The 13,278-nt window shown below is 42.8% G+C and overlaps 1 protein-coding gene across 6 annotated transcripts in view; it reads left to right on the top strand.

Moving 5' to 3' along the window:
• Nucleotides 1–1,361: 1,361 nt before the first annotated feature.
• The window catches only part of TBC1D9 (TBC1 domain family member 9), a 64,618-nt gene continuing 52,701 nt past the window's right edge, over nt 1,362–13,278 (top strand). For 3 of the 6 annotated variants that reach the window (XM_075150090.1, XM_075150091.1, XM_075150092.1), the window contains exon 1: nt 1,363–1,656. In XM_075150090.1, the coding sequence (XP_075006191.1) occupies nt 1,530–1,656 (127 nt within the window). In that variant the 5' untranslated portion in view covers nt 1,363–1,529. Of the gene's footprint in view, nt 1,657–13,278 lie in introns of all 6 variants that reach the window. The other 3 variants (XM_075150094.1, XM_075150098.1, XM_075150093.1) reach the window with 2 other exon arrangements.

A 13,278-nucleotide genomic window follows, 5' to 3' on the forward strand; every position in this document is an offset into this window, starting at 1 on the left:
AAGCTCTTCTGCATTCCCATTTAGATCACAGTCTCCTGCCTTAGTGACAATGATGAATATTCCCCATGGTGCAGTGGGACCCATAGCAGTACTATCAATTTTTAAGCGTTCGTCAGAGACGGTCACTTCCCTTTCCTGAACTTTTTACCTACACAGTAACAGCCGCATGACCGCTACCTCAGACGGGGAGTCATTTCTCCCATGACAGTGTGTCCATCTCCACGTGATGAGCGCTGGGTGTCCAGCTCCACACCAGCACCAGGTGACGAAAGGCTAAACACTTACTGTAAAGCTACGGCCTGCGTATATGAAACGTTTGTGCTTGGCACATGGTTTTTATGTTTTCTTTGGGGTTTAATTTACTCTTCTCAACATCTTTAATAAACCAAAGATAAGTATCTGATCAGACAGTAACAGTTTTCTGACTGAAGGGAGGCCAGCAAGTCAAATTTGGAAATCAAAATACTGTTCAAAGCTGCGAGGGTACAAAACGTGTTACTTATACATACTACTATACCGTCCGAGTGTGCTTGGCATACCTGCCAAATATATAGGTTTATTTTAGGGCTTTTCAGGCCCTCAAAACTTCCCCCCAGTCTTAGGCAGCAGGCACGATGTGGCCTTCAGCAGCAGAGGTGAACCTCAAGAGCAGCGTTGAGCGCGGTAGAGAAGGGGTACGTCAAAATGGGCTCCGGCAAGAGGGCAGCCCCACGCCTCCTGTGGACGGCTTCCTTCAAAGCCGAGGCCAGAGCCCTCTCTTCCTTTCAGCACCCAATCGTACAAACTTCTTTGCGCCAAGGGACGGAAAGGCCAAATCTCTCAAGGCAGGCAGTTAAAAAGGGGATGTTACTATCACCCCCACCAGCGACCCTGCAGATTAATGCCAGGGACGGACCGCCGGCCAGCGATGGCTGCTGAAGGGGGAAAGCCCCTCGGCGCCCCGAGGCATGCGAGGGAAGGACGGCGAGGCGGGGCGGCCGTGCCCCCGCCACCCGCAGTAGGACGGGCCGTTGCAACGGCCGCGCTGAGGCAACCGCCGCCGCGGCGCGCGCGCCGCAGCCCCGCCCCCCCCCCTTCCCGGCGCGCGGCGGCCCCGCCCCACCGTGCGCGCAGGTGCGGGGAGTGCGGAGCGCGCTCCCCCTCCCGACAGGCAGGGCGCGCGGCGGCGCGCGGGGTGCGGGTGCCCGGCGGCTCCCGCCGGCTTTGTGCGGGGAGGCGAGCGCGCGGCGGGCCGCGGGGCCGAGCCGGCCGCGGATGTCACTGCCGCCCTCGGCGCTGCGGCGGGTGCTGCCGGGGCCGCCGCCGCCCCTGGCCGCTGCGGCCGCCCCTCCGCGCCCGGCAGTGGGCGGGTAGGCGGCGGGGGCATGCGGCTGCCGCCCCTCCGCCCTGCGCCCGCCGGTGCCCGCGGGGCTGCGCCGTCCGCCGCGGCGGCCGGGCATGGTGGCGTGTGATGCGGCCGGTGCGTACGTGAGTCACCGCGCCCCGCAGCCAGCCAGCCGGTCGGGCCGGCCTTTGTCTGCGCTGGGAGCATGTGGGTGAACCCCGAGGAGGTGCTGCTGGCGAACGCCCTGTGGGTGACGGAGCGGGCCAACCCCTACTTCATCCTCCAGAGGAGGAAGGGGCACGGCGGCGATGGCGGCGGCGGGGGACTGGCGGGTAAGGGCGGCGGCGGCCGGGGTCCCGGGGAGGGCGGGGCGGGGCCGCCTTTCGCGCCGTCTCCCTCAGCGGCTCCCCCGGGCTGGCGGTGGGTCCCGGGTGGGATAACGGCCCTCGGGGAGCGACACCCGCGCAGCCGCCGTGGGGCTGCAGGGGACCCTCCCCGCTCCTCGCCACCTTCCCGGGCGGGCGGCGGCTGGTGCCGCTGTAGGGCGGCGGGGTCCTTGGGCGCCTTGGTGGTGTTCAGGTGCTTGGCTGTGTGGAATACGCTACGGTTTCCCTGAGGATTCACGCACTTGAAGGCTTGTGCAGGTGACCACCGGTGTCCGATGCCTTCATACGTCTGGGTGTGACTTGCCCAGATGCTTGCAGGATTTTATTTTTGAACCTCTAACAGGCGTTGTTTAAAATAAGACCAAGTTGTTATTCACAAACATGTACTATGAGAACAGATTTGCTTCAGCTTCTCCGTATTCTTCAGGATGTCCTTGTAAAGTATGTTCCCGGAGTGCTTTGTTTCCGACCGCTGGCAACTGGAGACACTTTTGTAGATGTTTGGATCATATGCATCTCGGTCTCTGTAATACTGTGCATATACATTTGCCGAAACCTTTCATCTTTTTTAGATAATGTATATGCATTTCTATAAAATTGGAGATACAGAACCCGATGGTGTTACCACCACTCCTTCTTGAATTGGCAGAAAATAGTCAAACTCGTTCTCTGAAAAGCTGTGGTTTCATTCTTACCCACTTGCATTGCAACTAGTTCTTCAGGTTAATCAAAATAAACATATGGACTATATCTATGTTTGGTTCAAGTTCCTGTGCATGTTTACCAGGAGATTAAGTGTTTCTTCAGCCTTTGAATGCTCTATGGACTTGTAAACAATTTATAATCTAAACTAACACACCACTGTAGAGTGTGTTTTCATGTAGGCTCTTGAGATCTTCTGTCTTCTTCAGTGTTGTATGTTGATAAACCACCTCATTCTTGCGTGGAAAGTGACCAGCAGCCACCGTACGTTGGCTGTAGATTTTTTTTTTTTTTAAATTTTTTAAATTATGGATAGTGTTGACAAATCCATAAAAAGAACTTCTTGCCTTAAAAGTTTGCCCCTGCTGTGTTTACTGAGGAATTCTTTGCTGACTCTCCTTTTATGGATTACCCTCTGGCCTCCTAAGGATTTCTTCCTCTATCTTACTGTAGGTGGTCTGACAAGGCATTCTTGTACCTTTCTGACTTTGTTATCATTGAATTAGAGATCGTTTGAGATACCCAGTCAATTTCCCAAACATTTCGTAGTTATGGGGAAACATTTTGAGAATTTTGGATTGTCTCTTCAACCTGTTTGCACAGTGCGTGTATTTCTAGCCTTCTTGCAGTTATATGTATAATAGTCTGATTGATGATACCACTGTACAGATGGAGAGATCACTTTTAAAGATTTAGTCTTTGAGTGCGAGTAGGATTCATAAATGTGCACTCCTTTTTTTGTGAAGGTCAGATAAGCTGGCAGCATTTGGTAGGAGTTCAGAATACAGAAATAGTTCTTTGTTTCTGCATTTTTTTTCCCCCTTGGAATTTAAGTTTTTGTGCACTATCCATTATTTTAGTATGTGAGTGCAGTCTTTATAGTGAATATTGGTTTAGAATGCAAAAGTTCTATGCGTATTTTGAAAACTGCTTTCCATGTAGCTTTTATTGGTGTCTGTGCTTTGCCTGGAATTGCAGTTGCTGTGGGATTGAGGGAGTAGCAACAAGTAGCTAAACAATTTCTATGGGTTTTGTTTGTAGGGGGAAGGGCTGGAAAAAAGTTGTAGCTTTTATTCAGTATGTTGCCAGAACCATAACTAAACAAACACCCGCTACTAGCATGCAGGAAGTTATTAGTGCTGGCAGTAGTTAAAGGGCTGTACGGGAACTTGTCAGACCTTGCCATTTTAGCACATGGGGTTTTGACACAGTGGTGGACAGAAGGTGGGAGAGGAAGAAAGAAAGGGCTATAGAGTATCCAGCCACTCCCAGCTTGGTAGGCACAGTAGTAAGTGGAATTTAGGATTATTTATTTTTCATGGAAATACTGGAATTTTACACCGGTTGTTGTAACAGCTGTGGTCTGCCCGTTGAGGGCCAAGGCAGGTGAAGAAAGCCAATGGATTGTTCTTGGTAGGTAAGACCAGCTAAAAGCAAGGTATTGAGGGACCTAGCTGATGCTGAGGGTTCAAAATAAGTCTGCTGAAACAGTCAACAGGGTACATTGTTTGTAATAATGATAGCATTTAGAATGACCCTGTGGAAGTTCTGTACATCGTAATGATAGAGTTCTCGTGACAGAGGTGGAGGTTAACTGGTCAAAAGTATAGAAACAGGAAAAAAGAACCTTTTGTGGGTGTGTTTTGGTTTGTTTTGTTTTGTTTTGTTTTTTTAATTGCCTTTTCTGTAGTGACATAATGCTGAAATTTGCTCAGATTAATCTAAAAAGTTATCCACCCAGGAATGTGGTATAAAATTTGGCCTGGTTGCTCTGTGGGAAACCAGATTATGTGTCCTTGAAGTTGACTAGAAATATTGTATGTAAGATTTTTCACCGTGGTGGGAGTGGTCTGAATTTATACATGCAAGGGAAGATGTAAATACAGCTGTCACTTTTTTTTGTTGTCTAACTTCTGCTGACTTGTACTCCCTCATTATTGACTCTTGAAGTCATTTGTCTAAAATTGTAGAATGACAATTGACTTTCAAATTGATGAGGCTGTGGGCTTGATGACATGAGATGGTTTCACTCTGTCACTTAAGCAGTGGTTCGATGATGAGAAGCATTGATTCTCTGGCATTGCCCTCGATTCTAGGTTTGCTGTGAAACTAACCAGTCAGCAAACTGATCAGGGTTAAGCGCAACGCCTCCTCTCCATCTGTGAACATGTCAGACTTCAAAGAGCTAAGTTGGGGCCGCGCTGTAATGCGGTTGTGTTGGCATAGCTGAAGGAAGAGATAGAGCGCTTTCCTGTGGATGAATGGGAATGAGGAGGGAAGGCTGGGACAGACCTCTTCAGACAGCACTGTGGCTGGGTGCTGTGACTGTGAAAATGTGGCTGAAGGCTAGTGATTACCCTCGAAGCAGCTGCCAGGGTCTTGGTGTTACCTGTCCTCCATCACTTACTTACCACCATCCTGTGGATGGAGGTTACCATCACCCAAGCAAAGTCCAGAAGACCGGATCTTTTAGGTATTTTGACATGTCTCAGTCTAAAAACAAGTAGTTTATACAGCCTTTGGGGAGAGGGGGGTGGGGTGTGAAAGTAATTCTGGGTGGCTTTATGTTGAAGCAGAAGAGCAGTACTCGCATTACCCGTTCTCCTGGATCCACTCAGAGTACAGCAATCCTTTGCAGGAAAAGGAGTATCAGTTGCTTTGGAGGAGGAAGGGGTGAAATACCAGCCCTTTCTGCACTGATTCTCTCCTCTGGGCCTCGATTTACATAACTTAGTTGAACAGAGAATGTTCTCTTATTTAAACACTCGTTTGGACATTGGAGACATTTTCTGCTCTTATTTTAATATTGCATTGTAACAAGTTAGAAGCATGATGATCCTTTTGTTATGTATCTGATTAATAGTTTACTTAAGAGCTATAGCTTTTCTACTAAGCAGTATGGATCCATTTTTATACTGAATTAAGGCCTGGAGTCTTTTAAATTATTGTGTCTATGTCAGTACCAGTCACATCAGCGTGACTTTCCTTTGTAAGCATGCCTTAACTGAAGGGTTGTTTGGGTGTTGTTTTCCTTTTTAACAAAAGAAAAACGGGAAAGACTTATAAATTGGATTTTAAATTGGATTTTCATAGCTGTTCTGCAAACTCGTATTATCTTGCATCACTGCATTAATCTTCCAGGACAAGACCAAAAAATGTACTTTTCTGCTTTAAAAGTATTTGATGGTTGATGAGCTTTCTCCACAATGAAATTGTTTCATGCCTTGCACATAATGCCATGCCTGTATTTTGCTTCTGTGTGACCCTCACTCAAGAGTTTCATCTTCCTTTTGTTCACCAACAGGGGAAAAAGTCTTTTCTTTCCTCTTATTAATTTTCTCAAAGGTGCTGGATGTTTTTAACTCTCTCTCCTTCATAGCTATTCTGCTTCCTGCTTGTCAGCTATCTTCCCTGGGCAGCCTGGTAGTTTGGCCTGGATGAAAAACTTCCTTCTCCAGAGGGATCCAGTGTGTTACGCGGCAACCTGCACCAGCTGAAGCAGAGGCATTTGGAGAGAACATGAACCCAGATCTCTCCCACCATTTGGGCGTTGAGCCCTGTATGACCATATTCCTTTCCTGGATGTAAGGATCTTGAACATGTCATGAAGTTTATAAATAACTAAAGGGCTCACGTTTTTGTGTTATTAGGTATATCTTGCATTCTGATGCAACAAATAGGTTAAAAAATGTCCCTACCTGCTTTCTGCTATACTGTAGTAATGCTTGCAAACTCTTTTATTTGGAAACAATATTGCAAGGAATTAGCATGACTAATAGTAGATGGTAGAGCAATGTATTCACTTGGAGCTTACAGGAAGAGAGATTGAGGGTGTGGTACGATTAGCTTGTGACTGCTGCGCTCCTTTTGCGTGTGTACATTTGTGTGTGAAGTGGAGATGAAATTCTAAGTAATTTTGTTCAAAATGTTAGTGTAAGATCTCTTTGAATCCCAAGGCAAATAAATTGTTCTTAGTTTGCAAGAACTGCTTTTAGGAGTGAATTATTTTGCAGATAGGGTATTTATGCTTACAGCTGGGACAGTGCATGTGTGAGAGAGTCAGTACGAGTTTGTTAGTCCACGATACATTGCCAAAGATGATTCAAATGCTTAAGCAGAAGAGAGCAGATGGAAATTTGCTGACTTCTGGTGATAAAAGAAATTGATGAAGTACTATCTTTCTCCCCAGATATTTTTGCAGAAGGGGTTATCATGTAATTTCCACATTGGAAAGGCAGAAGGGAGAGGTTCTGAGCTCGGCTGGCTGATGGAAGCCTTCAATGTCAAATCTAATATAATTTTTAATACTGTGACAGTATTAAGTAAGTTCTGTTTTAACTCAGAACACGTTTCTGTGGCCTTGCTGGTCAACACAATTAGTAGCTCAAATTTGGAGATAAGATTCTATCTTGCTCTCAACCTCTCAATTCAAAGGGTTGAGGAAGAGGCTGCTTGGAAACCTGTTTATACTTAAGATTTAGAAAAGCTTTTGGCCAGTATATTATCTGCCTGATGAAAGGATGGTACATGCTTTAACAAACTTGACACTTTCTGTCCTTGTTGACTCAACTAAGTAGGATTTTGCATGTCAAACTTGGTACACTGGAATAGAAAGCATGTGCTTTCTGATACTTGACATAGAGCATTTATCAAAATGCATGCAATTAGCATCACTGACATGAGTGGGCAGCCTATCCATCAGTTTTCCATGTTCATTTTGGCTCATGGGGTGGAAACTAGTCTCTTCCACTCCACTCTGTCATTTGGTGTTACACCAAATCTGCTCTGGTGCTGCTGAGCTTCTCGTTAGGATCTGCTGTGGGTGTGTTTGCTTCTTCACACTTCCGCTTCAAGAGGACATGCAGATGTCTAGGGTTGAACTGCGGTTTGATTCTCCAGATTGACTCACCAGTCTTTCTGTTGGATTCCCAGACACTTTCACAGGTGCTTAATTGGAAGGTGTCTCATTTCCTGCCTAATGCTTCTCTTGATCTCCGGTTCTTACAGGCAGTGCACTGAGATGTTGCTTGGTGTAACTCTAGTTTCTGTACTGTAATGCTTCTTGGTCAAAGACTTCCCTTGATGTTACTTCATCTTTTACACTTTGAGTAGTGTGACCCATCAAGGCCTCTGAGCTGAGCTGTCATTTGCCATTTTTACCTTCTGACATAATTTTGTTGCTTGACACATGGAATTCAAGGATGGCCCGCTATTTCTCCTGAGATCTCTGTTTGTATGATACCCTGTTGGAAATGTCACATGGGATATAATAAGCAATAAACATCTAGGCCTCCTAGTAATTTTTTGCGTTATACCAGAGTTTGTATTGCTTACAAGGTTTTTGGTATTACTCTCTGGTCCCACACCGAAAGGTATAGAGAAAATAGCACTTTTTCACATCAGTATCCATATTTCCATCACTCCGCTGTCCAGTTATGTACCTCTGTAAGAATATATCATATTTCACAGAGGTTTAGGCTCTTGACAGTTTCAGTTAGAGTTCTGTAGAATTAAAAAAGGTTCCACAAGGTATGCCGGTATATACTCTCAAATGCTTTTGAAAGTTAATAAATATGATTGTTCTTCTTGTAAGTATTTGGTATAGGCAGAATCCATTCAGCTTTCTCTTTTCTTCCCTAAGATTTATGATCTCCACTTTTTTTTATCCTTCATAGTATCACACTCCGTGCATGGCTTTTTCCTGTAATAAACAGGAGTTGTTGCTGCCACCGACTTTGCTAAAGTATGATGATACAAGGAGTACAAAGGGCTGTAAGCATTTGACTGAGATCTTGCTTTTCTTTAGCTCTTTGATTGAAACTAATCATGCTTCTGATGTCTGACCAATGTTGATATTCAGTAGTCTACATTTGCATTTTGCCTCTAAATCTGGTGCTGAGGTGGGCTTAGGTTCTGGAGGACTTCTTCAAAATCTTTCCATTTGTTTTCTTTTCAAAAGAAAGGTAGTAAGTATTTTCTAGGCCTGATTTCTGATTGTTCTTTTTTTCTTTTTTCTGAAGTTTCCAGATAGGGGTGTATGAATTCCTACCACAGCAGCAGTCTTAGTTTCAACTAGAAACTACTTAATGTGTTTTTGGTTCTTTCCTCACAGTCCTGTCTTGTGCTTCCCCTCTGTGTTTTCCAGTATTTCATTAGCCAAAGTTCTTGGGATTTTTCTGTCCAGCATCATTTCTTTCCCTGGTAAAGTGCCTCCTCTGATAGCTTATTGAAATCTGATGTATCTGCAGGTATTCAGTCAGAGCAGTTAGAATTTGAATAATGAAATTGCTTCTCTTCAGATTTAGCTTGTATTTGACCATGATGTGCTTCAGAACTGTTCCTTAGTTCAAGCTGAATTTACTGTGCACCCTTCAGTTCTCAATTTGTACCATTGATTTTGTTGGCTAGATTCAGTTTACAGTTGTGTTTTCTTAGTTTAGTGATGGTGGTGGTTGTTGTTTTTTGTTTTCGTTTGTTTTTTTTCTTCAATTGCTCATACTTACTTGATTTGTCCTTTAATCTTATATAGTTTATCCGAATCTTAGGTTGGTGCAGATATAGTTGATTTAAATTTTGCTCTTGGATGAAATCTCTTTAATTTGCTTATGCTACTCTGAGAGATTGGGATACTTAACAAGAATTAATTTTGAGTGGAATTCAGTGACTTCCCTGCTGTTTTGGTCAATGGTTCTTGGTCATGGTTTTCCCAAGCATTGTGTGGTTTTTTGGTTTTTTTTTTGTTTGGTTGGTTTTTTAAAAACTTATAAGTAAATTTTTGTATCATACCTTGACAGCATTTGTAACTCCATCTGTATTCTTCTTACTGTTTCCCCATCACTTCATATAGCCTGGTGTGATTGACATGTACTATAAAATTTATTTTCTTCAGTTGTGTGAGATTATTTGTTTGGGTTTTTGTGCAAATATCAATTTCCTCTGTGTTGTAAGTCTTCACATACCTGTAACTGTCTAGCATGTCCTGTCAATGCTCATCTCTCTACTCAGCCTTTTCCTACTTCTGCTAGGTTTTTGTTTCAGGTCAAGTCTAGTGGGTTTGTTTCTGGGAACTTATTGTTTGGATGTATTATTGTGTGAGTTACTGCACCTGGACATTTCATATCTGTAAACTGGGCCTTAGTGGAAATAAAGGCAATTCTTTTGCTGTGTGTGTATGTATCTGTATGTAGCGGTAGATATAGATTGTAATGCACATTCTGGTTTCCTCTCTGTTGAAGAGAAAAAGCAAAGTTTTACAACCCTAAAATATTTTAGATGTTGCTTAGTAGCTAGCACTGACAAATGTGGTTACATCTTACAATGATTGGCGCCCCTCAGCTTAGCAGACAAAGTTACAAAAAGTTCTAAAAGCTCAAAGTCTAAACCCAGTCAGATTTAGGTTCGAGTTAAGATACAGATTTTTACAGGGATGGTCATGAGTTGTTTGGGCACTTTGACAAGTACTGTGGTAGATGTTCAATTGCTGTCCACTTTTAAATTAAGATATTTAGAAGGTAATCCAATTCAATCACAATTATTAAACTTGAAGGGAGGATGAAAGCTTTATCCTTTGTAACCTACCGCTTTATCCAGCAGTAGTCAAGCCAGATCATCACGTTGGCCCTTCCTGAGCTTTTTTTTTAAAGATTAGTGGTTAGGTTTTCAATCTTCTCTCATTTGTATTTATCAGCCTGAAGACAGAAAAAGCAAGTACTGTTTTTGCTGCTTGTCTTGCTAAATGTCAGTAGAGTGACAGTACTTCCTCAAAATCAGTTTCACTGAACATGTTTGAAAACTCGTGTGCAAAGGAAACGGTGGCTGGGTAAATCAGTGCTCTATAAAACTGCATGGGTAGAAAGCAAGAGCAACAAAGGCAGGTGTTGGGGAAGACTTACAAATCTTAGGCCTTAATTTCAGAGGAAGAATTTGCTTTTCTTGGTACCACATTGCATGTCCATATAAGCTAATGCTATATAATCCACATGGAAAGACAGTTATCAAGTAAGTATTTAGTAGTTATTTTGCTTTCGTGTATATGAATGAACACCTATGAAACAAAACTCTGTAACCCTTCATAAAGTTCCAAGGGTGGTGCTCACAAAGAAGAGGTTATTTTCATACTTTTATGAATATTACCAGGATTGGAAGTCTAACATTGCAATTATTTTTCAGTAGTATATAATATTTACTATTCATTTAGGCTCTCCCATGAAAAGAAATCAAATAGAAGTGACCCCCGCTTTAAAAGGATTTGTCCATAATATTAACTATGGAGTTCAGATTGTTACTGCTCAACTCTGAAGTTGAGTTTTGTCAGACAAGTAATTGGATGACCTCATCTTGTGATAACAACATGAGAGGGCTAATCACATAAACACGTGGACTGCCTTGAGAAGGAATGGAAGAGTAATGATTCATTATAGTTACTAGGAAAAACAATACAGCTATGTGTTGTTACGAGTTATTGTTTTTATAGTCCAGGAAGTAACACTGTAACTTTAGGAAGAGTTTATTCATTGTCCATTAAATCAATATAAAACTGAATGCTCAGGGTGCAAATATGACTTAAGTTGACGCTATTGATTGAGGCTTTCTCAGAAACCAGCTGACATCTACAATCCAAATAGGTCCCTTGGATGTTTCAGATTTATGACCAGAGCACATTATGTGTCCATCTTGCCTTAGTGGAAGGAGAAGGGGTCATCAGCACACTTTAAATATTGGGAACCGTTTAAGCAATGTGTGTTTCATTCAGTGTTGGAATGTCACGATGCCTGTTTTGAAAAATTCTTACTAATGACACACGTGACTTTGCAAACTTTCGTCGTTACAGTGTTGAGCTCATACACAAATAGGCTGCTGACATCCATGGGACTATTTGAGTGATAGCTCATGAGCATGACTCCAAGAGTCACAGTCTGACCTGTATTAAATCTTAGCTCCTTTGGAGGGTATACTTCTGTATTTGCTATACGTGCTAAAAGAATGCATGCTGTTTGTTTAAGCTTTTTTAAGATAAAAATCTCTTAACAGAAGGTGTCTTGAGAGACTGTCAGGCTGTAGATTATATTAGTGTAGAGCTGGGAGAAGGATGTGGCAGAGCAGGGCTCAGCTCTCGGGAGCCAAGTGAATAACACATGCTTGTCGCCTGGGAGGAGGGAAGGGTGTCCCTGGGCGGCAGTATCAGGCACAACAGTGGCACCAACTGCCGAGTGACCTCCTTCCAGCTCTAGGCAAGGTTTGATGCACGTTGCCTGTGACACCGAAGAATGGATGTATCACAGGTCGCTGGTGTGTGCTGAAAGCACCTCAAGTCTGAGGACTGCATGGTTAAAGCTGAATGGGAAGTGTCACTGTCTGATATTTTCCTGAGCTTTTTGATGGTGTTTACTGTGCAATAAAGCCATGGCTGCTGGTAATTTTTAGAGTCTGAAGTGGCATTATTTATTATCATTCATAAACAGTAAATAAATTGGCTTCGGTGTTTTAATAAGGTGCCCTAGAGGTAATACATAATCCAGGTCTTCACTCCTGAATATGTAATCCAATTTATTTTGAGAACCTGGTGTATTTTAACAGGTAAAACACTGCTAGCTCACAAACATAATCATAAGATTGCTGTCAGGGGGACTGTAGAAAGGTAATAAAGGCTACTTGATCTTTATGTGTGTTTTATTTAAATCAAAGCGTGACTTTTTGTGAAAGAGGGTTACTATTTGTCAGTAAGAAAATCCTTTTATAATAAAAAATTCATGTGTAAGGTGCATAAACTTGCTTTTCCTTTAAAAACACCAGTAATTGGTGTTTTGCAAAGAAAAATTCTTATGGAAGATAAAAAAAAAAATCACTAGTTTTATTTTAAAAGAAAGAAAAGAAAGAGGGAGAAATATTCCTGCACCAAAGATCTGTGCCACGGGTATCCAAACAGCTGTAAACATTGTTACTTATTACAGGTATTTGAGTCCATATACTCTAAAGTGTGTGTGTTTTCAGAGGTGGTAACTTACAATGTACCAAGTTGATTCTACTGTAGGTCATCCCTTGATTTCATTACCGTTTGTGGGCAATTTGTGATCAGTCTGGTCTGTAAACTGTCTGGAATGCTGGTCCCCAAAGAGCAGAGAGTGCAGAGATACTTGGAAGAGTCTTAACTGGCTGAATCAATTGGCTTAGTTTTCAAATCAAGATGACCTACCTTTCTGGAAAATATCCTTTGGTCAGATAGAAATCATTTGGCCTAAAGGGGGTCTGTGTTATGCAGGAGGTCAGGCTTCATGTGGTCATAATCCCTCCTAGCAAAAAACAGTTTGAAAATTGGTTGCTAGTGTAAGGATACAAGTTACATCATAATTTAATGCATGAATACAGACTACTAATCTGTATACTTTGTGCAATGGTTATAGGCTCCCCTTCCAGCTTACAACTAAATGTGAGGCACAGTGGTCAGATAACTAAAATGTAGTGTGATTTTTTCTTTCAGCATAAATCGCATCAGGTAACTGAACCCCTTTCCAGTAAAACCCTCTAGTGCATTGTATGTCCTTCCAGTAAGATGATGCAAGAGCAATTGCCCAGGCACCCTAGCCAGTTGTGGCTTTGTATTCCGTGGTTTCAGATATTATATTTCTCTGCTTTTCTTCTGCTAATACCTATATTTTACAGAAAAGAAAGAAAATACTGAACAATTTTCTGGACCTTTGCTTTAGAATACAAGTTTGCAAAAGGGGAAGCTGACTTGATTAAAAAAGTTGTATGAAACCAAATGAAGTCATTATCTCTTCCTTTTCTCCTCCTGCCCCCATATATAGGTATGATTGCTCTAGACATTTGGCATGTGTGTCTGATGGGACTGCTCCTTGATATAAGGTT

Source organism: Calonectris borealis, chromosome 4 (genome assembly GCF_964195595.1).
Source record: "Calonectris borealis chromosome 4, bCalBor7.hap1.2, whole genome shotgun sequence".
NCBI classification, from domain to species: Eukaryota; Metazoa; Chordata; class Aves; order Procellariiformes; family Procellariidae; genus Calonectris; species Calonectris borealis.